Source organism: Poecile atricapillus, chromosome 16 (assembly GCF_030490865.1).
Source record: "Poecile atricapillus isolate bPoeAtr1 chromosome 16, bPoeAtr1.hap1, whole genome shotgun sequence".
Classification (NCBI taxonomy): Eukaryota; Metazoa; Chordata; class Aves; order Passeriformes; family Paridae; genus Poecile; species Poecile atricapillus.
In genome coordinates, this window is record NC_081264.1 from 995055 (window position 1) to 1019012 (window position 23958).

At 48.4% G+C, this 23958-nt stretch overlaps 1 protein-coding gene across 2 annotated transcripts in view; it reads left to right on the forward strand.

Moving 5' to 3' along the window:
• TMEM132D (transmembrane protein 132D) overlaps positions 1–10281 on the forward strand; it is a 203961-nt gene extending 193680 nt beyond the window's left edge. For both annotated transcript variants that reach the window (XM_058851866.1, XM_058851867.1), the window contains 4 exons: positions 2368–2573; positions 3542–3815; positions 5195–5386; positions 8206–10281. In XM_058851866.1, coding sequence (XP_058707849.1) covers positions 2368–2573; positions 3542–3815; positions 5195–5386; positions 8206–9366 — 1833 coding nt within the window. In that variant the 3' untranslated portion in view covers positions 9367–10281. The remainder of the gene's footprint in view (positions 1–2367; positions 2574–3541; positions 3816–5194; positions 5387–8205) is intronic.
• The last annotated feature ends 13677 nt before the right edge of the window (positions 10282–23958 follow it).

Below are 23958 nucleotides of genomic sequence, written 5' to 3' on the forward strand. Positions count from 1 at the left end.
TGTACTTTGCCCCGTGTTTTGATGCTGCTGGGTTAGGAGTGCATGCAAACTGCAGCAGAACAGTGATGCTGATTCATTGAAACGCTGAAGGGCTGCCTGGGAACTCAGTGAGCTCACAGCTGCTGCTGACTCCACTCTCAGCCAGGGAAACAGGCACAAGCACCTATCCCAAGCCTGGGCATTTCTTTCCTCACCATCAGTTTGTTCTAGAAATCATAATCTTGAAGGCACAAGGTCATGGTATTTATTTAATCATTCATACAGTAGTTTTTTAGGGATGGATTCTTTTATTTTAACTGTTTCTGTGCAGTAATAAGAACAACTTTTCCCTGATAAAGTTGGAATTGAGGTCTCTGCCTGCCAAATTTTCTTTCTCAGCTGCCTGCTCTAAGCTCCTCCCCTCGTGTCTGGAGGGCTTTTGACAGCAGCTGGATTTCCCTGCTGCACAACAATGAGACGGGCTCCTGACAGGAGCTGCTGGGAGCTGGTGTAAAACAGGTTTACAGGATCCCAAAATCCCCAAAGCCATAAATCTGCCTGAAAACAAACTCCTTCCTTTGCTGCCAAAACCTCGAGAGTCTGCCCTTAAAACCCTTGGCTTGGAAGGGAGGCATTGCAAGAGCCCTGGTCACCTTTCTTGGTGAATTACCTGGGCTCAGACAAGCCAGGATGGAAATGCATCTGCTGTGGATCTGTCTGTGAGGGGATTGTTGTTGTTTAAAGATAATAACATTAGGAATGCCAATTCTCATAGAAAAGTTGGTGATATTTAAATATGATTTAAATTCATTCAGCATTTAAACCAGAAAGTAGAAAATGGCATTAAATTCAGACAGGGATGAGACTATACATTCCAGAGTGAGAAACATTAAATACATTGATGGAATGGAATTGAAGGTCTGGCTGGTAATGGATTGTGAAAAGAGTTCAGGGTTCCAATAGATCATTCCTTCAGATCATCAGCACGGTAAAGTGGTAGTTAATAAATTATTTGACGTGTACATTTACTCATATATTTTAACTAAGTGTAATGAACAGGTCCTGTCAGCTCACCTAGATCCTTGCAGGAACTGCTAAATTGCTTGAGTGAGATTTACTAACTCTCTGCAATATTGATGTCCAGAGCTGCAGGTGATAAATAAAGCGGCAGCAGGACTGGCCTGAGCTGGTGCTGCAGTGCTGTGCAGCCCCTGCCAGGCTGGCAGCAGCCCTGGCCAGCAGGGAGCTCTTCCCTGGCATCAGTTCTGCTTGGCACCAGCCTGTGCCTGTGATGGGGCTCTTGGGGAGCTCTGTCCTGTCCTGGGCTGGGTTAGAGAGCTCTGTCCCCTCTCAGTTGTTTCTGTTCTGTTCCTCCCCAGGGGATGGGGCTCTTGAGGAGCTCTGTCCTGTTCTGGGCTGGATTAGGGAGCTCTGTCCCCTCTCAGTTGTTTCTGCAGCTGTTCTGTGTCTGTGATGGGGCTCTTGAGGAGCTCTGTCCTGTTCTGGGCTGGGTTAGGGAGCTCTGTCCCCTCTCAGTTGTTTCTGTAGCTGTTCTGTGTCTGTGACTCTTGAGGAGCTCTGTCCTGTTCTGGGCTGGATTAGGGAGCTCTGTCCCCGCTCAGTTGTTTCTGTAGCTGTTCTGTGTCTGTGACTCTTGAGGAGCTCTGTCCTGTTCTGGGCTGGGTTAGAGAGCTCTGTCCCCTCTCAGTTGTTTCTGTAGCTGTTCTGTGACTCTTGAGGAGCTCTGTCCTGTTCTGGGCTGGGTTGGAGAGCTCTGTCCCCGCTCAGTTGTTTCTGTAGCTGTTCTGTGACTCTTGAGGAGCTCTGTCCTGTTCTGGGCTGGATTGAGGAGCTCTGTCCTGTCCTGGGCTGGATTAGAGAGCTCTGTCCCCTCTCAATTGTTTCTGTAGCTGTTCTGTGTCTGTGATGGGACTCTTGAGGAGCTCTGTCCTGTCCTGGGCTGGATTAGGGAGCTCTGTCCCCTCTCAGTTGTTTCTGTTCTGTTCCTCCCCAGGGGATGGGTTCCTTGTGCTGCACACAGAGGAGAGCAGGACTGGGGAGTCTGGCTGAGCTCTCCCTTCCTTTATCCCAGGTCTGTCCTACTGGGGATTAAGGACCAAGAAAAAGCTGTTTCCTTATCTTAGATTTTACTAGAAGTGTTTATAGCAGGAAAACCAGCCTGTTAAAATGATGCTGAATTATACAGGCTATTAAGGGCACACCAGGCACCTTTCTTGTTATGCCTAGCTGTCCTCTGAACCTGGAGCTAGTTTAAACCTAGATCCTTTCTCTTCCTCCCACTCACTTACCCAGCATGTTGTGAACTTTATAATTAGTGAAGAGACTCATTAATTTATTTTTTTTTCCCCTTCTCCTTTTTATTTTCAGGTTTCTGACAGATGTGACTATGTCTTTGTCAACGGGAAGGAAATGAAAGGCAAAGTGAATGTCATAGTTAATTTTACTTACCAGCATCTGAGTGCCCCTTTAGAAATGACAGTCTGGATTCCTCGTCTCCCGCTGCAGATAGAGGTCTCTGACACAGAACTAAATCAGATCAAGGGGTGGAGAGTCCCCATCATCTCTAATAAGAGGTAGGTTTCATTAGAGGATGTTCATTCTGGGCTGTGCACTTGCCAGGGACCTGTCAGGGCCAGTGGATCTGAACATGCTCATTTGGCCTTAATGCAATTCTGCTGTAAATTTGAAGGTCACCAGACATTTATTCAATAGGCTCCTGCACTGGACTTGGAAGGGAAATGGAAGCTGCAGGTTGCATGAATCTAGATTGGAAATCAATTTCCTTTTGTAGCACTAATGACTGAGATGGGAAGAGCTAATTGGTCAAGTTAGGCAGGATCAGCCACGAGGCAGCAAGGAGACATCAGCAAGAGGCAGCTCTGGCAGGGCTGGTCGGTCTGCAGCCTGTTCACAGGTCCTGGCAGCTCATGGATCCAGTGGTCACAGTTAGCACACAGCTGTTTCACACCCCTGTCGGGTTCAGTGGCACCACTCAGCATCCCAAAGTCAGGACACAGAGCTTTCAGACACTGTCAGGGACAGAGGATGGATGGAGCAGGGCAGAACTGTCTGCATCTGCTGTCAGTGTTACCAAGAGGAACAAAGTGATAAAGCAGGTACTTGGTATTCCCACCTGCAAATGAAGACATTCATTACAGGTTTCTGTTAGCATCAGAGACGTTTTGGTGGAGATGTGATTTCAAATTGTACTGTACAGAGAGGGATGTGTGTGTAGGTGCAGAGCAGATTTCCATGGCAACACAAAGATGTTTATGGGAAGATCCAGAAAGAAAAGAAGTGTGAAAGTCCTGAAAGCAAGGACTTGGCATGGAAAACAATGGAAGGAGCTTGGGGAGGGCAGTGTGGTAGCAGAGCTGGGAGGTCTCAAGCTCTGTATTTGAGTTATGGACACGGGAAACAGGGTAAAAGTGGGAGAAGTGCAGGAAGGCACGAGCAGGCTGCAGACAGGCCAGCAGCAGCAGCAGCTCTCCTGCTGCAGCTCCCAGCACAGCTGAACATTTCCTGTTGTTTTCCCTGGCAGGCCGGCCAGGGACAGCGATGACGAGGATGAGGACGAGCGCAGGGGCAGGGGCTGCACCCTGCAGTACCAGCACGCCATGGTCAGGGTCCTGACACAGTTCGTGGCCGAGCCCCCCGAGCCTGGGGCTCAGCTCAGCTTCCTGCTGGGCTCCGACTGGCAGCTGGACATCACAGACCTGGTCAGGGACTTCATGCAGGTGGAGGAGCCCAGGATCGCCAGGCTGCAGGACGGGCAGGTCCTGGTTGGGCTGGAGCTCGGAATGACAACCATCCAGGTAGGGCAACGTGTCCCTGTCCTCCCCTGGGTCACCTCCCTGGGGATGGGGGAGCCAGCACTGACAGCAGCAGCTGCAGCCAGCAGCTTCTCAATGGAACAGAATTGAAGAGAGAAGATGTGGAAGAGATGGTTTTCTCTCCTTATCTGGTGCCCCAAAGTGTAGATGATGGCAGTTTTATTTCATGTAACCCAACCTGTGCATTGGGAGGCTTTTTTTGATTATTTTAGTCTAAGGCTGCTTTTGAACCCGGAGCCAGGATTTGGGTTATCACAAGGCATGGAGCTGCTGGAACAGCTCAGCCTCCTCCCAGCCTGCACTGACAGAGCAGAGAGTAAAGTGAAAATTAACCAGTGCTGATTAAGGAAGTGAGACTGAAATATTAATCCAAATATTAATTAAAAGAAAAGAAGAAGGAGATGGGGAGAGAGATTGTTTCAGTGAAACTGAAGTAGAAAACATGTTAACAAACAGTAGAACAGGGAGAAAAATCTCTCTCCAAACAAGCTTATCATCCCAAACTGCCCAAGCAGAACACAACCACCACACCTGTGGATAACGAGGCTGTCAAGGCTGGAGAAATGAGACTTGAGATTTTTGTCTTTCTGCAAAATCTGCAGAGATTTTCTGAATGCCTTTCTAAAGCTCTGGAACTTCCAATGCTCCAACCAATGCACATAAAACTGTGGAAAGAAAAATCCAAGGGTAAAAAGCTGAGAGTAAGTTGTGTTTAAAGAATATCTCTTATAAGCTGCTTCAAAAATGCTCTGTACCCTGTATGGATCATTAAATTCAACTCGCTTGCTAATGAGCATCTTGGATGTCATGTATCACTGCACTGACCTCTGTGTGTATTTTCTTAACCAAAACAAATCCTCTCTGTCAATTTTGCATTCAGTACCAGGAGAGGTTATTGTAGAAATACATTACCCTTCCTTTCCACAGGATAGAAATAAATACCATTTAGTCAGTGGATTTTATACAAAACTAAAGACTGCATTCTATTTTTGCCACATTAGAACATAAAGATTAATCAAATACTTGTATTTCACATGAAGCTTAGATTTCCAACTGGTCCTACATGTGAGGCAGATGTGGTTATTGCATTTACAATTAGCACATCTGCAGCAGATGTGGCTGGCACATTGCAGAGGGGAACGGCACAGCTGATTACAGCAGGTAAAAGGTGTTACAAGGCCCCTGTTATTGCAGAATTACAAAATGTGAGTAGCCCTTTTTAATCACATTTTAATAGTGTCTGCTGTGAGAAATTCCTCCCATTAGCATGAACAGCCCTCATCTGTGCCCCACCAGTTCTGTGTGGTTATTTCACGTGTGCTGTACAAACGGCTGTCATTAACCTCAGTTTTTCTTTCCAGATACTGTCCCCCCTCTCAGATGCCATCTTGGCTGAGAAGACAGTGACAGTGCTGGACGAGAAGGTGACAATAACTGACCTGGGGGTGCAGCTGGTGACGGGGCTGTCGCTGTCCCTGCAGCTCAGCCCGGGGAGCAACAGGGCCATCTTCGCTACGGCAGTGGCCCAGGAGCTGCTGCAGTCCCCAAAGCAGGTACAGAGCCAGCTGGGCTGTGTGCAGGGAGCTGCTCTGACTCACTGCCTCTGACATTTCCAGCTGCTGCCATCCAGCAAAGCAGATCTTTACTAACAGTGTGCTGATGAAACATTCTGCTTATGGGACTCTCCTGAAGGCCACCAAGGGCTCTAAACAGACAAGCAAAGATCTGACGAAAAGGGCACTGTGTTTTAACAGCCCCAGGCACCAAACAGCCCATAAATAACAGGCAGTGAGGTGTCAGAGTGGAGCAGCAGTGGTGCACACACACACACACACCTTTCCTGTCCCATCCAGCACCCCCTGGATCCCAGCACATCCTGCCATGTTCAGCCTCAGCTATCCAAATCAAGCCTTTAATGCCACCTTTACATCAGAAAGGGTCTCGTGTTGTGCCAAACTCTTCTTCCTTTAGTGACTTCCTGTGAGCACTTGAAGAAGTCAGGGAACATCCCTTTCATTCTGATTCATTACTAGAAGATGAATCAGCATCACTGACTCATTTCCTGATTCATGATTTCATAAACCATTTTTTTCCCCTTATTACTGTTAGTTCCTTTTTAGGGAACCAGCAGTTACCAAGGGCTTTTGGACTTTGCTGTGTCCTCATACCCCTGCTTGCTATTTGTCCTTGTGCTTCTGTACACATTTGAAATTTAAACTTTTTTTTTTTCAAACCAAATCCATCAGTCTGGGACTTTCATCAAGGATGCACTGGGCTGTTAGCACTTAAGCATGTTCTGAGCTTTAAAGGTAAATGATCATGGCATGCACATTTGAAGTCTGGCCAACTGCTGAGGTACTTTAATTCATCATGGGGTCTTATCCTTGGGATGCAGGATGAGAAATAATGCAGAGCTGCTGTCTTTATAGGGTGATAAAATCAGGCTCTCACAGTGTTCCAGGAGTCAGAAATGGATGCCAGGCAGGCTGAAGGAAGGCCAGTGAGCTGACCCATGGCACGGGGAGTTGAACAAAGTGCCCTGAGGGAGGCAGGAGCAGGGTTGGTGCCAGGCAGGAGCAGGGTTGGTGCCAGGCTGGAGCAGGGTTGGTGCCAGGCTGGAGCAGGGTTGGTGCCAGGCTGGAGCAGGGTTGGTGCCAGGCTGTCCCACTGTGTGCCCAGCTCTGGAATCTCAGTTCCCAGCAGTGGAACCAGGACAGGTCATTCCTGCATCTTCTCTGGACCCACACTAACCCAGAGAGGGGACCCAGCCCTCCAGCCTGACTCTGTTTGAAAGGCAGCTGGGTCCCTCCATTGCTCAGGACATGATTTCAGAGCACAGTCCCTGTAAGCAAAGCTGTGCAAAGTTATTAAATGATTATGCAGGTTTAAGCAACACAGTGGGAGGATGAGAGTTGATGACATAAATTCTATGCAGCCTTCAAGAAACATCCAAAGATTAATAAACACAAAGCTGGGATTTATGACAGTGTCAGCAAAGTCTTAGGGCTCTGTCCTGAAATACAGACAGAAACAAATCTCCTATTGAAGCAGGGGGAGCTTTGTGGCTCTGAGGATTTCGGAATCAGGCCAGGAGATTCTGCACAATACAATCCCAAAGACTGGAAGCTTATTCTCCACACTCTGAGCAGGTGAATGACTTTGTGCTATGAGCAGTTTAGAGGATAACCATATGTGTTTATTCTCTGTACATGTGTGGAGTTAGAACGTAAATACTGTATGAAAAACTGCTTATTTAAAGAAGCAGGACTTTTCACAGTTTTCACAAGTTAATTTGTTGGTTGGGTGTCTGTCTGTCTGTCTGGCAGGCTCTCAGAGCAAGGTGATCCCAGCTCTGACCAGACAAAGGCTCAGACAGCAGAGACTGCACTGCTGGAGCCAGGTGTGTCTGGTGGGGATGCTCCAGTGCAGATATCCCAACCAGGACAAGTCCAACCATCAGAAGCTGCAATGAGATTCCAGAACAGCAACCTGAATTTTGTCTGTAAATGATCAATTTATAAATACAGAGATTTTTTTCAGGTGGCACGACAATTTTCAATAGCCATTTGAGAGTCCTTAGAGGACCTGATTTTCAGAGATGGGTGAGCACATGTTTTCTGAAACTTAAAAATACTTTAAAATGTTTCAAGTGAGAAGCCCAAAGTCAAGGACCCAGGAAAGCTGCAGCATTAGGCACGTTCTCAGTACCCAGGTCGGATTCATTTGCATTCGGTGAAAGCCACCACACACACTGGAGTACACAATCTGCATTGCTGTGACACAAGATTAAACTTTATTATTGTCTTGCTTTTAATTGCTAACAAGCGTAAAAATTACCCTGGCCAGTTCCTAAAGAGGCAACTGATTGTTTTCCTCTGCTTATACGATCTGCTAATGTAATTTGAGGACAGAAACCAAGGAGTGAAGGTATGGAGTCATGTGTGGACCTGTTGGCTGTATTAGCTGTCTTTGAACATGTGCTTTGTGTAATAAGAGGAGACTTTATGTTTTAAGCAGTTTAGAAATAATGTTGGGTTTTTTTTTTATTTAAATATACAATAGTAAATGATCTCAGTCACTGGTAATGCTTCCTGACATGCAATTTATTCTGGTGCTGAAGTGGATTCTGCAGAGCCCAGGGGATACGGCTCCTTTAAGCACCTTTGTGGAAACAAATCTTGTTATCAACGAGTGTTTTAGACTAGTATTGCTCTTCACATCTTGGCAAGATATGAATTCCACTGCTCTCCCTATTTATTTGTGTTTGATCACTAATGGTGTGTGGATCTGGTGAGGAGGAGGGAACAGAGCAGAGCACAGCACGTTTCCCTGGACGATCACTCTGAGTGAGTGTGTGTTTTATATATTACAGGAGGCAGCCATCAGCTGCTGGATCCAGTTCAGTGATGGATCTGTCATGCCCCTGGATATTTATGACTCCAAAGACTTCTCCTTGTCAGCCACCTCCCTGGATGAGAAGGTGGTGTCCATCCACCATGACCCCAAGTTCAAGTGGCCTGTGATTGCCGCTGAGACTGAGGGCCAGGGGACCCTGGTGAAGGTGGAGATGGTGATCAGTGAATCCTGCCAGAAATCCAAAAGGAAGAGCATCCTGGCTGTTGGGAGTGGCAGCATCAAGGTCAAGTTTGGGCAGAGCGACGCCAACCCCAACATCAGTGAGAGCAAGCACAGGGGCGCCGGCGTCCACCTGGAAAAGCACGGCCAGAAAAGCAGCTGGCAGGAGAGAGGAGGGGATGGGCAGTACTACAGCTCCTCCATGGGCCACGAGCTGGGCAGGGCCACCACCACCCACAGGTCCATTCTGAGCAGGAAAGAGGACAGGGAGAGCCTCCTGGAGGATGACAGCCAGAACCTGCCCGTAGACTTCACCAGCTTCCCCGCCCAGGTGGACCTGCCGAGGGACAGCGGGGACGCGGAGGAGAACGAGCTGGTGCAGACACCCCGCGGCCTCAGCGACCTGGAGATCGGGATGTACGCCCTGCTGGGCGTCTTCTGCCTCGCCATCCTGGTGTTCCTCATCAACTGCGTCACGTTCGCTCTCAAGTACAGGAACAAACAAGTTCCCTTTGAGGAGCAGGAGGGCATGAGCCACTCTCATGACTGGGTTGGGCTGAGCAACAGGACAGAACTCCTGGAGAACCACATCAACTTCTCATCCCAGCAGGATGAACGCATCACAGCCATCGACAGGGGAGTGGACTACGAGGAGAGCAAGTATCTCCTCAACACAACTGCCACCACCAACATCAATGGACAATCTTTCAGGTCTCCTGAGTCCCCATTCAGTGAGGGCAAAGAACAGAAAAGTGAACCAACCACTTCTCCTACCTCTAAGAGGAAACGGGTTAAATTCACCACCTTTACCACCATCTCCTCTGATGATGGGTGTCCAACTGTCAACTCCATCCTGATGAGCAATGAGGATGACATCAAATGGGTCTGCCAGGATATGGACCTGGGGGAGTGCAAAGAACTTAAAAACTACATGGAGAGATTGCACGAAAATGCGTAATGAGACACAAAAGACTTTTTTGCTTTGGTTTGTTTGTTTGTTTGTTTTTCACTCACCTTCTGCCTTTAATTTTGGGTAGTGGGGCAAAGTGTTGTATTCTAACAAGAATCAGCTGGTGGATAATAACTCCATGGAGCCCCAAGAAGCCACCCAAAAGCAGCTGGGAGAGCAGAGATCCTGGACAGCTCTTAAAATTCAAGTCTTCTCTGTGCTCAGAGATGGAAGTGAGAGATGTGTGTGGTTTTTTGATACACAGTAACATGAAAAAAAAAAAATGTAGAAAAATAATACGGTCTCATTCTCTGTGCTTTCCCAGGAAATCAATAAATATAACAAACTCCAGTGCAGTTTGGATATTACAAAGCTCACACAGCTCTACTGTTCCATATTGCAAGCTTTGGTTAAAAAATTGCTCTCAGAATAAATAGATCCATGCAAAGAGCCGCGTGCAGAGAATATCCATCCAGGAACATTCATTTAAAGCTGACAAAAACCAACAGCGTGAAGGAAGCAGCTCCCAGAGCTGAGGAGTCGTGGGTTTCCAAAGAGTCTGGAGGGGATAAAGGCGTAACTGGGCTGTTTACAAACCAGCATGTTTGCCTCCCAAGCACTGACAATGGATACACAGATACAGTTCAAACTGAAACTCTCTTTTTAAGTAGATGCCAAGGTAATAAACTTTGCCAGCCAATTTTCGGTATTTCTTAATTTGTAAAATAGGAGAAGATATAATCTATACTCAGAATATCACTCATATTAATGAAGGTCTGTTTTGGAAAGTTTGAGAGAATGAGCTATTTTTAAAAGCCCACTTTATCTGATTGTCCTGTTTTGAATTTGTATTCCCAACCCTTTCCCTGGAGCTCCCCATCTGGTATCCTGAGGGCACTTCCCAGATCAGTCAGCCTTGGAAGCTGTGGTCCCTTTTCCTTTTCCTTTTTTTCCTTTTCCTTTTCCTTTTTTCCTTTTCCTTTTTTCCTTTTCCTTTTCCTTTTCCTTTTCCTTTTCCTTTTCCTTTTCCTTTCCCTTTTCCATTCCCTTTCCCATTCCCTTTTCCTTTCCCTTTTCCTTTTCCTTTTCCTTTCCCTTTCCCTTTCCCATTCCCTTTTCCTTTCCCTTTTCCTTTCCCATTCCCTTTTCCATTCCCTTTCCCTTTCCCTTTCCCTTTCCCTTTCCCTTTCCCTTTCCCTTTCCCTTTCCCTTTCCCTTTCCCTTTCCCTTTCCCACAGCACATTTGGAGGGTGCTGGGAGGTCGCAGGGCAGAGCTGCACCCCCAGCACCGAGCCCTGCACAGCTGAACTCAGCAGATAACTCTGTTTTCTCCCAGGGGTGATGGATATCTTCTGTTTGCTTCTGATAACCATGTACATACTCTAGGATTTCAGTGATCACCCTCCCAGCCCTCAAACCAGGACTTTTCTCGTGGGGTCCAGCAGCAGCCCCCAAGGGCCAATGGCAAAGTGCCAAAGCACCAACTAAAATCCAGATGGTGGATTTTATATATAAAAATCTTTCAAGTTCCCCTTTATTTTCTGGAGTAAGTCCTTGCCCCCTTTTTGTTAAGTCTTCCATCATTGAATCTAGGTTGCTCAGTTCAATACACACCCGCCCTCCCACAAACACTTAGATTGAATCCCTCTATATTTAGAATGTACTGTAGATTGTAAGAATGTAATATATATATTTATAAACATGCCAACTGTGAATAAAATTTGCATTTTAGTGGCTTCATCTTTTTTCCCTACTCTGAACGCCTCTCTCCTTTCACTGTCAGAGCGTTTACCCTGAGAGAGGCTGGCAGCAGTACAGAGATGTGTCCTGTGATGGATCCAGGGAGGCTCATGGCACAATCCACTCACAGAATTTTACACTCTGCAGTGCTGGGGCAGAACATCCAGCACCAACAACGTGTTATGCTGCAAATGTACGTGCACCAGGCCACCCTTCCAAGATCTGAAACTATTTGCAAATAAATCCACATGCTTTATTTCTAGCCTGGAAGCCCAGTACGTGAGTTTCTGGGTTTAGGTTCTGGTTTTCTTCTCTTGGCAAGGTCCACATTCAGCTCAACACCTTTGAAGGCAATTTCAGTGAATAAATAGAGAAATGTGCCCAATACTTTGGAGATCAGATGGTCTTTGCTTTCTTTCAGCACCTCTGCTCAAGCCTTGGTGACCCAGTGCAGGAAGAGTGCAGCAGTGCCAGGACAAATGCAGCAGTGCCAGGACAAGTGCAGCAATGCCAGGACAAGTGCAGCAGTGCAGGACAAGTGCAGCAGTGCAGGACAAGTGCAGCACAAGTGCAGCAGTGCAGGACAAGTGGAGCAGTGCCAGGACAAGTGCAGCAGTGCAGGACAAGTGCAGCAGTGCCAGGACGAGTGCAGCAGTGCAGGACAAGTGCAGCAGTGCAGGACAAGTGCAGCAATGCCAGGACAAGTGCAGCAGTGCAGGACAAGTGGAGCAGTGCCAGGATGACTGCAGCAGTGCAGGACAAGTGCAGCACAAGTGCAGCAGTGCAGGACAAGTGGAGCAGTGCCAGGACAAGTGCAGCAGTGCCAGGATGAGTGCAGCAGTGCAGGATGAGTGCAGCAGTGCCAGGATGAGTGCAGCAGTGCAGGATGAGTGCAGCACAAGTGCAGCAGTTCCAGGACAAGTGCAGCTGTGCCAGCACAAGTGCAGCAGTGCAGGACAAGTGCAGCAGTGCAGGACAAGTGCAGCAGTTCCAGCACAAGTGCAGCAGTGCAGGAAGAGTGCAGCAGGGAGGACAGCACAGTGCAATGTCCAGACAAGCTGTGGCTGAGCTCTCAGGTGAGGGAAGCAGCCTTGGTGCCTCGCCTGCAGCCCTGGGGATATTTTGGGTGCTGTTTTGGTGTCTGCAGGGTGGCAGGCAGGGTGAGGGTGCCCAGGAGTGCAGCAGAGTGTGAGTGCAGGGCTGCCTGTGCAGGTGTCAATGCTGGGAGCAGCAGGTACAGCCACACCCAGCTCCTGTGCTGGCACAAAGCACAGAGATGCTCTCTGAGGACAAACAGCCTCCAGCTGCAGTGCTGAGGATCCTGACATGCAGATCCTGCCCGTGTGCTTGCTCAGGGGTCCCTGTGTGTCCTGCAGCTGGAAGTGCCCACCAGCCACAGGGCAGTGCTAGAAATCATGCAAAGGGTTCAGGGTGCTCTTTTCCCATGGATCTCACGCTGCCTGAGCAAGGTGTGCTCCTTACTGACATGGGGAACCGCAAGGCAGGTGATTTGCCCAGAGTCACTGCAAATCTGTGACAAAACCCCACTGTGCAGGGTTCACACAGGGGCCCTGAGAGTGAACTGTGGCCACCTGTGTGCAAGCAAACACTAATTAATCTGCTAATGGCAGAATAAATCAACTTCCTATAGAGATTTGGGCAGGTATGTATCTGTTGGGAGGGGGTGTTTGTGTGCACTCCATTTTTGTGCTGCACAGGGCCCTTTTTTTGTTTCTAAACAAAACCCTCTGCACCTTGGAGCATCCCAGGGGAGGAATTCCGTGTTTCAGATCCCAGCTGGCAAATGTGGGGACTAAATCCTGTTCCCAGCAGTGATGGTGTTCAGGTGCTGCATACACACAATGTTTTGCAGCTGTGGCTCCCACTGGCAATCTCTTGAACCTGATAAAGAGCCCTGCTGACAGCAAGCACTCTCCTGTGAGAGTTATTAATTACCTTATTGTTTTCTTCTTTGCAGTTGCCTCTTACTTTCATGTTTGAGTCTTTCTTCCTGTGAGTAGAGTGATTGAGGCATGTTTAAAAGAAAAAAAAGAACATTTATCTGATAGTTTGGTTCTTTTTAGGGACTTTATGCATGAATACAATCAGGAGTAGAAACTTGATGGTCCTATAAATCAGGTAAGCTGGTTCTTTACTCTCTTCTTTCATTTTAAAAGCTTCCCCTTCAGCAGTCTTAAATATATGCTGGTTTAGACCCAGCTGCATTAATACACCCGTGAATTCGAAGTCTGAGCAGTGCAGCTAAATAATTGGTTTGAAACAAGACTTCTCTGGAGGTAAGTGACTTGAAAAACCATAATAGGTATTAAATCTATGTGCAGCCTGCACCAAGTAGCTCTGGAAACGACTTTCACACCTCGTTTCCATAATGAATGGGATGTAAATGAAACGAGCACCCTGGAGACGCTTCAGTTCAGCTCTGTGCATGTTCAGGCTCTCCAGGAGTGCCAGCTCTGGTCTCCTGTGCCCCAGGGGCTGCTGTGCTGTGGAAGATCCTTGGTGAGAGCTGAAGGGCTGGTGTAGAGCTTGGAAGAGCCTTGCAGATGTGGCACTGAGGAGACAGAGCTGGCTGGACTCGCTATTGATCAGAGTCCAGCAAGCATCACTGAGGAATTAGCTCGGGGAAGGAGCTATCACTGCCAAATGGTGCGTTTAGAAAATGCCTCAAGCGTTTAAAAAAGCTCCCAGAGATGAATTTATTTAGTCCTGAAAGCCCAGGAACCCTGTCACATATTTCTACATGTTCATTGTGCCAGAGCCCATCCCTGCACAGCCCTGCAGCCACACATCACTGCCCGCAGTACAAATCAAAGCCACCACAGACCCGAGCTGTCCTGGTGCCAGCTGTCCCCAGAGCGATGGCCAGGGAGCTCTCAGGGCAGGACAGGGGTGTCCTGCAGGACAGGGAGAGGTGCCAGCTGTCCCCAGAGCGATGGCCAGGGAGCTCTCAGGGCAGGACAGGGGTGTCCTGCAGGACAGGGAGAGGTGCCAGCTGTCCCCAGGGCAGGGCAGGACAGGTGTGTCCTGCAGGACAGGGAGAGGTGCCAGCTGTCCCCAGAGCGATGGCCAGGGAGCTCTCAGGGCAGGACAGGGGTGTCCTGCAGGACAGGGAGAGGTGCCAGCTGTCCCCAGAGCGATGGCCAGGGAGCTCTCAGGGCAGGACAGGTGTGTCCTGCAGGACAGGGAGAGGTGCCAGCTGTCCCCAGAGCGATGGCCAGGGAGCTCTCAGGGCAGGACAGGGGTGTCCTGCAGGACAGGGAGAGGTGCCAGCTGTCCCCAGAGCGATGGCCAGGGAGCTCTCAGGGTAGGACAGGTGTGTCCTGCAGGACAGGGAGAGGTGCCAGCCCCAGCTCCCCACCAGCACAGCCCTGTGGGGCTGCAGCTCCAGGACAAGAGCTCTGAACCAAGTGAGGCCATCACCTTCAGAGTGCTGGGGAGACACGATCTGCTCCCAGTTCATTTCTGTTTGACAGCTCCCAGGTGGGCTCTGCTCATGCCCTTCCCCAGCCTTGTGCTTCAGCACCTTTCTGAGCACCTTCCTCGTGCAGAAACACTGCTCCTTCCCTGTGGAGTGAGTGATGTGCTGTTTGGCTTCCTGCTGAAAGCTGGAGCAGGTGAAGTTGAAAACTGGCAGCGTTGATGGCCTGAGAGGAGCAGAGCCCTGCTCATCCTCGGGAGCAGCACAAGGGCCAAGGTTACTCCAGTCGAGCCTGGAACAGGATCATTTTCTACCTTCTTGCTGATGTGATATGAAGACCTCTGTCAACAAATCCTTCATTATGCAGGCTCCCTGCTCCAGCTCCGTGAGGAGCAGCAAATTAAGCAGCCCACGAATGCAATATTAATGGCTGGAGAAGCAGCAGCACTCCTGTGTTTGTGTGTACTGCCAGTGCTCATTAGGAAATCCCCACCACGCTGCCAAGGTGGCTGCTGGATTACACACGACAAGTTCTGCCACATCCCCTCCAGGCAGCCCAGGGAGCCTGCAGGGACACGAATGCCCCGAGTCACGTTGGTTCACAGCAGCCCTGAGCTCCTGTGCTGCTCCCTCCTGCAGCCACAGACCCTGCTCTGCTCCGTGCTGGGCCTGCATCCTGCAGCTCTGTTCTGTGCTGGGTACCAGCTCTGTGCCTGCATCCTGCAGCTCTGTTCTGTGCTGGGCCTGCATCCTGCAGCTCTGTTCTGTGCTGGGTACCAGCTCTGTGCCTGCATCCTGCAGCTCTGTTCTGTGCTGGGCCTGCATCCTGCAGCTCTGTTCTGTGCTGGGTACCAGCTCTGTGCCTGCATCCTGCATCTCTGTTCTGTGCTGGGCCTGCATCCTGCAGCTCTGTTCTGTGCTGGGTACCAGCTCTGTGCCTGAATCCTGCAGCTCTGTTTTGTGCTGGGTACCAGCTCTGTGCCTGAATCCTGCAGCTCTGTTCTGTGCTGGGCCTGCATCCTGCAGCTCTGTTCTGTGCTGGGCCTGCATCCTGCAGCTCTGTTCTGTGCTGGGCCTGCATCCTGCAGCTCTGTTCTGTGCTGGGCCTGCATCCTGCAGCTCTGTTCTGTGCTGGGCCTGCATCCTGCAGCTCTGTTCTGTGCTGGGTACCAGCTCTGTGCCTGAATCCTGCAGCTCTGTTTTGTGCTGGGTACCAGCTCTGTGCCTGAATCCTGCATCTCTGTTCTGTGCTGTGCCTGCATCCTGCAGCTCTGTTCTGTGCTGGGTACCAGCTCTGTGCCTGCATCCTGCAGCTCTGCTCCGTGCTGGGTCCCAGCTCTGTTCTGTGCTGGGTCCCAGCTCTGTTCCATGCTGGGTACCAGCTCTCTGTGCCTCAATCCTGCAGCTCTGCTCCATGCTGTTCTGTTCTGGGTCCCAGCTCTGTGCCTCAATCCTGCAGCTCTGTTCCATGCTGGGTCCCAGCTCTCTCTGGCACCTGGCAGAGCCCAGATGGGTGTCCCCAGCACCAAAACGCTGCAGCTTTGAATTCTAACAGGGTCTGTGCTTATTCATGTTCAGGCCCATGTTCCTAATAATTAAATTAGAGCTTCCTACAGTCAGTTAATGCACTAATGACATAAAAACCAATCCAAGGAGCCTCACTACTCAGCCCTGATAATACGAGGCTGCAGAGATGACTGAGTCCCATTTTCAGCTGAGCTCAGGAAGTGCAGATGGGCAGAGTGGAGCAGAAATAAGGACAGAAGAAAGGGGGTTGTCCTTCCATGTCCCTGAGCCCTGGCTAGGTCAGCAGTCTCTGGCTGTGCCCAGCCCAGGATGATCTGTATCCACGAAGAACTCTACTTGTATCTCATGCCTCCCTATTTCTTCAGCACATCCTTTGTCTGATGACTGTGGACACACATTTTCCATCCTGTTGTCATCGAGCCAAACCCCTAAATCACTGTGCTCCTCTTGACCATTAATAACTTTACAGCTTTCTTCCATCAGTCCCCTCTCTCAGGCCTAATCAATAGCTCTGCTCTTAGCATTTGGCATTCCCTCCTGTTCTGCCCATTGGGATACCAAGGTCAAACCAGTCCCTCTTGTGTTTCTCCCTTAAATAAGTGGTATCAGCCTGCAAAGTATTTTGCAATAGTGAAAAATCCCATGTATTGATCAGGTCTTGCTCTGTACCAAGCTCTCCACACAGCCTGACTTTCACTCAGTAATTGTCTTTGGCAGCACCAGTCCCTGCAGCTGGAGAGGAATTTTGGGCAGGCTGCAAGTGCAAGCTCACAAGGATTTTTTTTCATTGCACTGCACATGCACAGCCCTTGCACAATCACCCCTGAGGATTTTAATCATCTCTTCTAATTGTTCTGTCCCCTCATCTTCTGCAGAGCTGGTGTCCCCCACTCCAGCTGCACCCTGAGGAGGTGCAGGGGGTGCTCTTTTAGCCCAGCTGTAATGTGATTTGTGCTGGGGATGACAAAGAGGGAGGGCAGACAGACACACTGAGCCTTGTGACTCAAATCAGGCCTTAAACCAGGGGAAATTTCCAGGTTTTAGACCAAGAGTCAGGCCAGACTACTGAAAAAAAATTTCAAGCAGCTAAATTTTGCCACTCTGATGCTCCTAAAGAAAATAACATCATCTCCTCCTTCGGAGTCACACCCTTACATCTTGAAAGCCTGGTTGAGCTTCTCACCCTCCCCTGCAGTGACCTGGGCTATAAACAGCCTCTCCTCCCTTTGGGGTGTGGGCTTGGCAGCTCTGCAGGGGATCGAAAAGGGAAAGCAGCAGAGGGGGAGAAAGGAGCAAAAGGGGACAGGGACAGCCGAGCTGGGCCTCGGGGGCATTTGGTAGCCTGCCCTGATGGGGAGGGAACAGCAGGACACACACAGGGATGGATCTCTGGGGTTTGTGGGGTGCACTCAGCACTGGTGCCACCTCCAGCAGGGGTTGTGGGGAGCCCAGTGTCCCCAGCTCAGCCTGGACCGTGCCCTGCCTGGCTCCCAGCCCCAGAATCCATGGCCTGGGTGGGATTCTGGGGCTTCCCTGGATTAACCTGGGGCTCCAGGTGGAACACAGAGCACAGATCTCCGAGGGAAATGCCTCTCACGCTCATTGGTGTCACCAGCTGCTGTGGCTTTGGACAGAGGCAGAGGGTGGGAGATGATGATTTTCTATTCCAAGGCAGCAGGAGGCCTTAAACAATTCATCTTCATGTATTTCTGTGGATGTATATACAAATATGGGTGCCTTAGGTGTATCCAGAGCTGCCTGTCCTCCTTTCTAACTCATCACTTGCTTACTACAGCTTCCCCATCCTCCTTTATAATATTTTCACTTACTGTACTTTAAAGAGCCAGAAATAGCCTGTCAGATTGAGACAGCTCTTGAGAAGTTTAATTTTCCTAATGCTTGTTGGAAATCCCCTTTCTGAATCTGCAGGAATATTAAGGTTCTTAGCATGAGCTGTGCAGAGAGGGAATTTGCAAGTGAAGCTGTCAGGGGATTGCAGTTGTGTTGGGAGAGGTTTGATGGGTGCAGGAGGGGTGCAGGATGTGAATCCAAGGAGGGGAGGATGCCTTGGAGCCGGGGCTGGCAGAGCTGGAGGGGTTGGGTAAGTGCCAACCATTTGTTTTCTCCCTGCCAGACCTGGGGAACAGAATCAGACAAAACCAGAGCAGAGGCACACATTTCTTTGTGCAGCACATTTCCAGAGTTTTGGGGCAGCCACTGTAAGTATGAGACAGAAAGAACGAATTGTGGTGGTGGGAATAGTAAATACCTGATGATTTGTTCTTTTCTGTGGTAGCAGCATTAATGAAAGCTTGTCATTTTAGAGACATTTTAGGAGACACACACACTCCCAGGTGTCTGTTTTTGGGACTGCAGAGGAGCTCCTGGCTCCCATGGGGGTGCCTGCAGTGCTCCAGCTTTAATACAGCATCAATCTCCTTCTGGGACACAGGAGCTGCTGAGCCAAAGCAGCCAAATCTCATTTTTATCCTGATTGCTGCGTTCCTCCCTCCCCACGTGCTGAGCTGTGGCAGTGACCATGGATTGAGTGTTCTCAGAGGGTGCTGGGGGTATTTGGCTGCTCAGGCTGTGTTTGTTCCTCAGAGCAGGGCTCACACCTCAGCCTGGCAGAGGATTCATGGATTGCAGTTATCCAGGAGCCTGGGACAGCTCCTTGGAATGATTTAACAGCAGCTCCCTTGCTGCTGGGGATGATTTGATTTCTCGGTGGTGCTGGGTGGTGACTCCCTGGCAGGGAGGGCTTGGGGTTGCCTTTTCCACTCCTAAAGCCTTGATTTGCTTTGATTTGATTTGCTGTGTGGCTGCTTTGTGGGGTTTTTCCAAGCCTTTTTCTTTACAGAAATGAATATTCAATATAGAAAAAAAATGCTTTGTTATGTGGAATGTATTAGGATAAATATTCTGTTTAAACTCATTTGGGAGGGTTTTGGTTTTCTTCTTTTTAAATGAACTTAAGTAAAGCTGCACTCAAAAGGCTTAATTTGCAGCTGTTCAAATTAACATTTGCTGGTGTAAATAATAGAGGTGGATGGTTAAAACTAATATTTTATGTATTTTGTGAAAGGGAATTTATAATCCACATGTTAGTTGACTGCAATTTAGGTTACCTAGGAAAGGGCTAATAAGGAACACAACCTGTGCTCCCAGCCTCCAAAGGCAATTTGTTAAACTGATTGACATCTAAATATTTGGTGTGGAAGAGAAAGAAAGAAAGAACATTTCACTGGCACAAACCAGGTTTGGAGTCATTCATGGTCTTTATGTAGAAGTCAATGAAACCTTTACTGGGAAGCAGAGCTTGTGTGACAAAACCTGCTCCTGTTGCACACAGCCTCCCCTCGATGTCACCCCTGAGGAATATTCCACAGAGCTCCCCCTGGGTGACAGGGATTTGAATTATTCAAGTGGCAGATGAATCCTTGTCACAGTGTCACACTGCCAGCTCCTCTGGCTCTCAGAGCCAATTCTCTGTGCCCAGTGGGGCCCAAGCCTGGGAATTGGAGCTGCTGGAGGATCCTGGAGGGTCCTGGGGAGGGGCTGGCAGGTGATCCTGACCCAGGTGGGTGATCCTGACCCAGGTGGGTGATCCTGACCCAGGTGGGTGATCCTGACCCGGATGGTGCCAGCACCAGTGCCCAGTGTGCCTGTGCTGCTTTCCCAGCCTCTGGCAGCTCTGGGGCAGCAGAGCAGAGTTGGAACATTTTCCCAAGTGCAGAACTCTGCATTTCCTGCAGCCATGGCCTCCAAAGCACACTGGCTCAGGAGCTGGAGGGGATTCAGAGAGGGAAATGATGAAGAGATCAGGGAACAGAGAGGGAGAGAGCCCAGGAGAATGGTCCAGGCTGTGTCTCAAAGGATTCAGAGGGAAATGATGAAAAGATCAGGGAACAGAGAGGGAGAAAGCCCAGGAGCACAATCCAGGCCATGTGTTAAAGGATTCAGAGAGGGAAATGATGAAGAGGTCAGGGAACAGAGAGGGAGAGAGCCCAGGAGCACAGTCCAGGCTGTGTCTCAAAGGGTGCTGAGGTGGGGACAGGAATTTCACAGCCCCTCTGAGCCCAGGTGTGGCCAGCAGGGTGTGGAGCTGGGGCACAGAACCATGAACAGAGAGGGATGAGGCACCAAGGGCTGCCCAGGTTTGTGGCTGCTGATTTCAGGTGTCTCTGCCTGTCCAGCAGCAGTCAGAGCTCACAGACCCTGCTCCAGAGCCTTACATCTGCCTTTATTCCTCATCTTGGACTATATATCCCAAATCTTTCTTTTGGACTGAACCACACCAGTCTGGCAGTAGTTATTTTCTCTAGCATTGCATTATCTTGCTGGATGACTGCTCTTTGAGACTGCTCCTTTAACCTTGGCATTTTTTGGTGGCTTCAATTTGCTGTTAGGGCTGGAAACTGCTTTGCATCCTCTGCTTTTAACCCAGGTCCAGCGGCAGTGATGGAAAGGCGTGTTTGGAATAATTCTGTGTTTTCTCAGTAGAACACTGAGCCACAGCCTTAACCCTCCCAGTAGTTCATGCCAGTTGCAGCTGAGTTATTTGATTAAAATATTATTTTTACCAGCTCCTTGAAAGTGCTGCAGCAATCTGATTTATCCTCATTGTCAGCGTGTGTTTGTTGAGTCTTTCAGACGAAATGAACTCTCCATTCATTTGGCACTAATGCCAAGGGAACTATTGTATTCCAAAATAATGGAGCACAATGTGCAGCAAAACATTTTGCTTGTGCAGTTGCACATAATACACAATGGGAATTATTTGGTGGTTTAGGGTGCTAATCTGCTTCCTCTGGGGATGGGATTGCAGGTTTTGTATCAGCCATGGATGGGTGCCCAAGGCCAAATGGAGATTTTTGCTCTGGGGTTACCTGCTGAGTGTTGTCATTAAAAAAAAATTACTTTTCCCTGCAAAACCTGGATTTCTCTGAATTTTCTGTTGGCCTGAGAAATGCTGGGGAGCTAAAGAGCTGGAACATTTAAATCCTGAGTTGTTGAGCAGTATTTAGAGTGGGATGCCTGGTTTTAGGCCACAGAGGTTTCAGATGTGCAACAGGCAGGCAGTAAACACCCTTACCAAACCCAGAGGAATTACCAAATTACCCTTACCAAACCCAGAGGAATTACCAAATTACCCTTACCAAACCCAGAGGAATTACCAAATTACCTTTACCAAACCCAGAGGAATTACCAAATTATCCTTACCAAACCCAGAGGAATTACCAAATTACCCTTACCAAACCCAGAGGAATTACCAAATTACCCTTACCAACCACAGAGAAATTACCAAATTACCCTTACCAAACCCAGAGGAATTACCAAATTACCTTTACCAAACCCAGAGAAATTACCAAATTACCCTTATTTTATATTTATATTTATATTTGTATTTGTATTTATATTTATATTAGTATTATTTATATTATTTATATTTATATTTACATTTATATTTATATTTTATTTATATTTATATTTTTTCTTTTTTTCTGCCCATGATTCAATTTCTGTCTTCCCAGGAGTGTTCCCATGGGGGACACAGGAGTGGGATGTGTTTGCTCTCTGCTGTGGCACTGGAGCAGGGCTTGTTTGTGTCCTCACCTGCAGATCCAGGGCTGCTCCTGTGCCTGCAAAGGGCAGCCCAGAGCCGAGCTGGGGCTGAGGAGGGAGAAATTCCCTTTCTCCTGCTGAAATGCCAGCCTGGGAGCAGCAGAAAGGGCAGCAGAGCTCAGTGTGGGCAGCGTTACCTGAGCTCCTCTGCCTGGAGCCTTCCCCTGTGAGAGCCCGAGCTGTCCTGATGTTTTATTCAAACAATGCCATAAAGAACAAATGTCTGAAGTGTGGGAGGCACAGAAAAGTTCTCACAGCCACTAGAAAAGGATGGAGGCTGCAGCAGGCACCAGACACTCTCCAGGGACAGCTGGGAGCATCTCCCAGAGCTTTGGGATGAGAGATGTCATCAACAGCAGCAGCAGCAGCCAGCCCGAGCTGCAGGCTCTGGGAAAGGCTGAACCACTGCTGGGGTCCCACTGACATGAAAAGGAGAGAGGAGTGGTGTTAAAAAGAGGGTGAATATTCAGAACATGGAACACTGATGCTCTCCTGTTCCAGAAAATGGGAATTAAATTTGTCCATCTCCTCTTCCTTTGCTGTCACCCAGGAGATGATGCTGCAGCTCGTGAAATAACGCAGGGCCAAGGCAGCCTTGCTTCAGCCCTGTGGGGCAGCCTGGCTCAGCTGTGAACGCTTCCACAAGCAGGGATTTATGGAAGTTTTGTATAAAAAAGTGATTTCAGGTGAATTCCTACTTACCTAAACCTATTTTTAAAAGAAAAAAAACAAACAAAAAAACCTGGGAAGAAGCTGTGAGGGATGGCAAAGGCCACGCTCAGGGATAAGAGCTTTTGATGCATTGCTCAAATGAAATTAAAGCTTTGGTAACTCAGTTCACTTTGCTAAAATAACAGTGTGACTTTTCAATGGCAGGGATTAATTTTTGAAGCCATAGAGGAGCATTTAGTTTCAATGAATGATGAAGCTTGACTGAATCAGACAAATGAAATAATTGCCCTCTGTCTGGCAAGGTTATACTTGTGGCTGGACTTATTTCTTAAGCAGATTTGCAGTGCACAGAAATGGGAATTGCAGGTTGGAAGCTCATAAAAATATCTTGAGAGGGGTGCCAGCACTTTTTCTGGAGCAGGAAGGGTTAAAGGGTGAATGCTCTTTCAGGTCAGGTGTCCACAGCTCTGATTTCTCAGTAACCAGATGTCCTCTGCTGGTCTAATTAAAATGTTTTGTTTCATTTCAAACAAATGTTTTAAATTAGCTCAATGGCAATGCTCTAGGGAAAATGAATTTCTAGTCATTTTTTCAGGCACTGGACAAAACAAATGCTGGCCTACATTTTTCAGAAAGGATGTGAGATTTCAAGTGCCCTCAATATCTGATACCTAAAATAGATGTCACAGGAATGACACAGAATAATTACTCGATGAAAAATGCTTCATTTAGAGAGAATTAAATTGCAGATGATTATCCAGCCCTTTGGAAAAATGAAGACTGTTTCTCAAAAAATTAGGAATCCTGGTTTTTACTACGGTTTGCTTTTAAATTGGTGACTGTGAGACTTTTTGGATTAATAAGTGGCTCCTTTCCTTTAAAATTCTCGGTGCAATTAAGGCCCTGGGAGATGAAGGTTTGGCTTTGTCTGTGTCAGGCAGAATTAGAGGCACTGAGGAACACTGGGACAGGTACAGGGCTGTAGGGACCTGCTCTTACATGAGGTTTAAGCTTTAAACATTAAAGGAATGTTTAAAACTCTGGGACCAGCCAGACAGAGGAGGGTGGAAGTGAAATAAATTCTGGAATGATGAGATTACTTTGGACAACTTAATGAAAAAAAAAGCTCAGATCCCAGTGAGCCATTAAATGACTGAATTCCACATGGAAGCACCCATCTCCTCTGACAAGCCTTGGACAAAACTGCTCCTTTATTTTCATGGGGAATGATTCCTGACCTAAAGATTAAAAAGACTGGGGGGAGAGAGGGACAGAAGGAGTTATGAGCCCAAGAGACAGGAGGAAATCCATTGAAAATGGAAAGCAAAGTGCTCGTGCATTTATTAAACCCAGAGGGTTCAGTTGCAGATGTTTGGGTTGGTTAATTGATGGTAAATGATTTGCAGAAGAGGCACAAATACTTTTAAATCTTCCCAGTATCCATTTGAACGTTTTTCTTTCATGTTGAAGTCCTGATCTGGTTACAGCAAACCTTCAAAGCCTGGCTCTGGGGCTCTGTAAATGCAAACCCCAATGGTCAGCACCCCAAAAAATGGGAAAAGTTAACCCAGCATGAGTGTTCTGAGGGCAGACTGGTC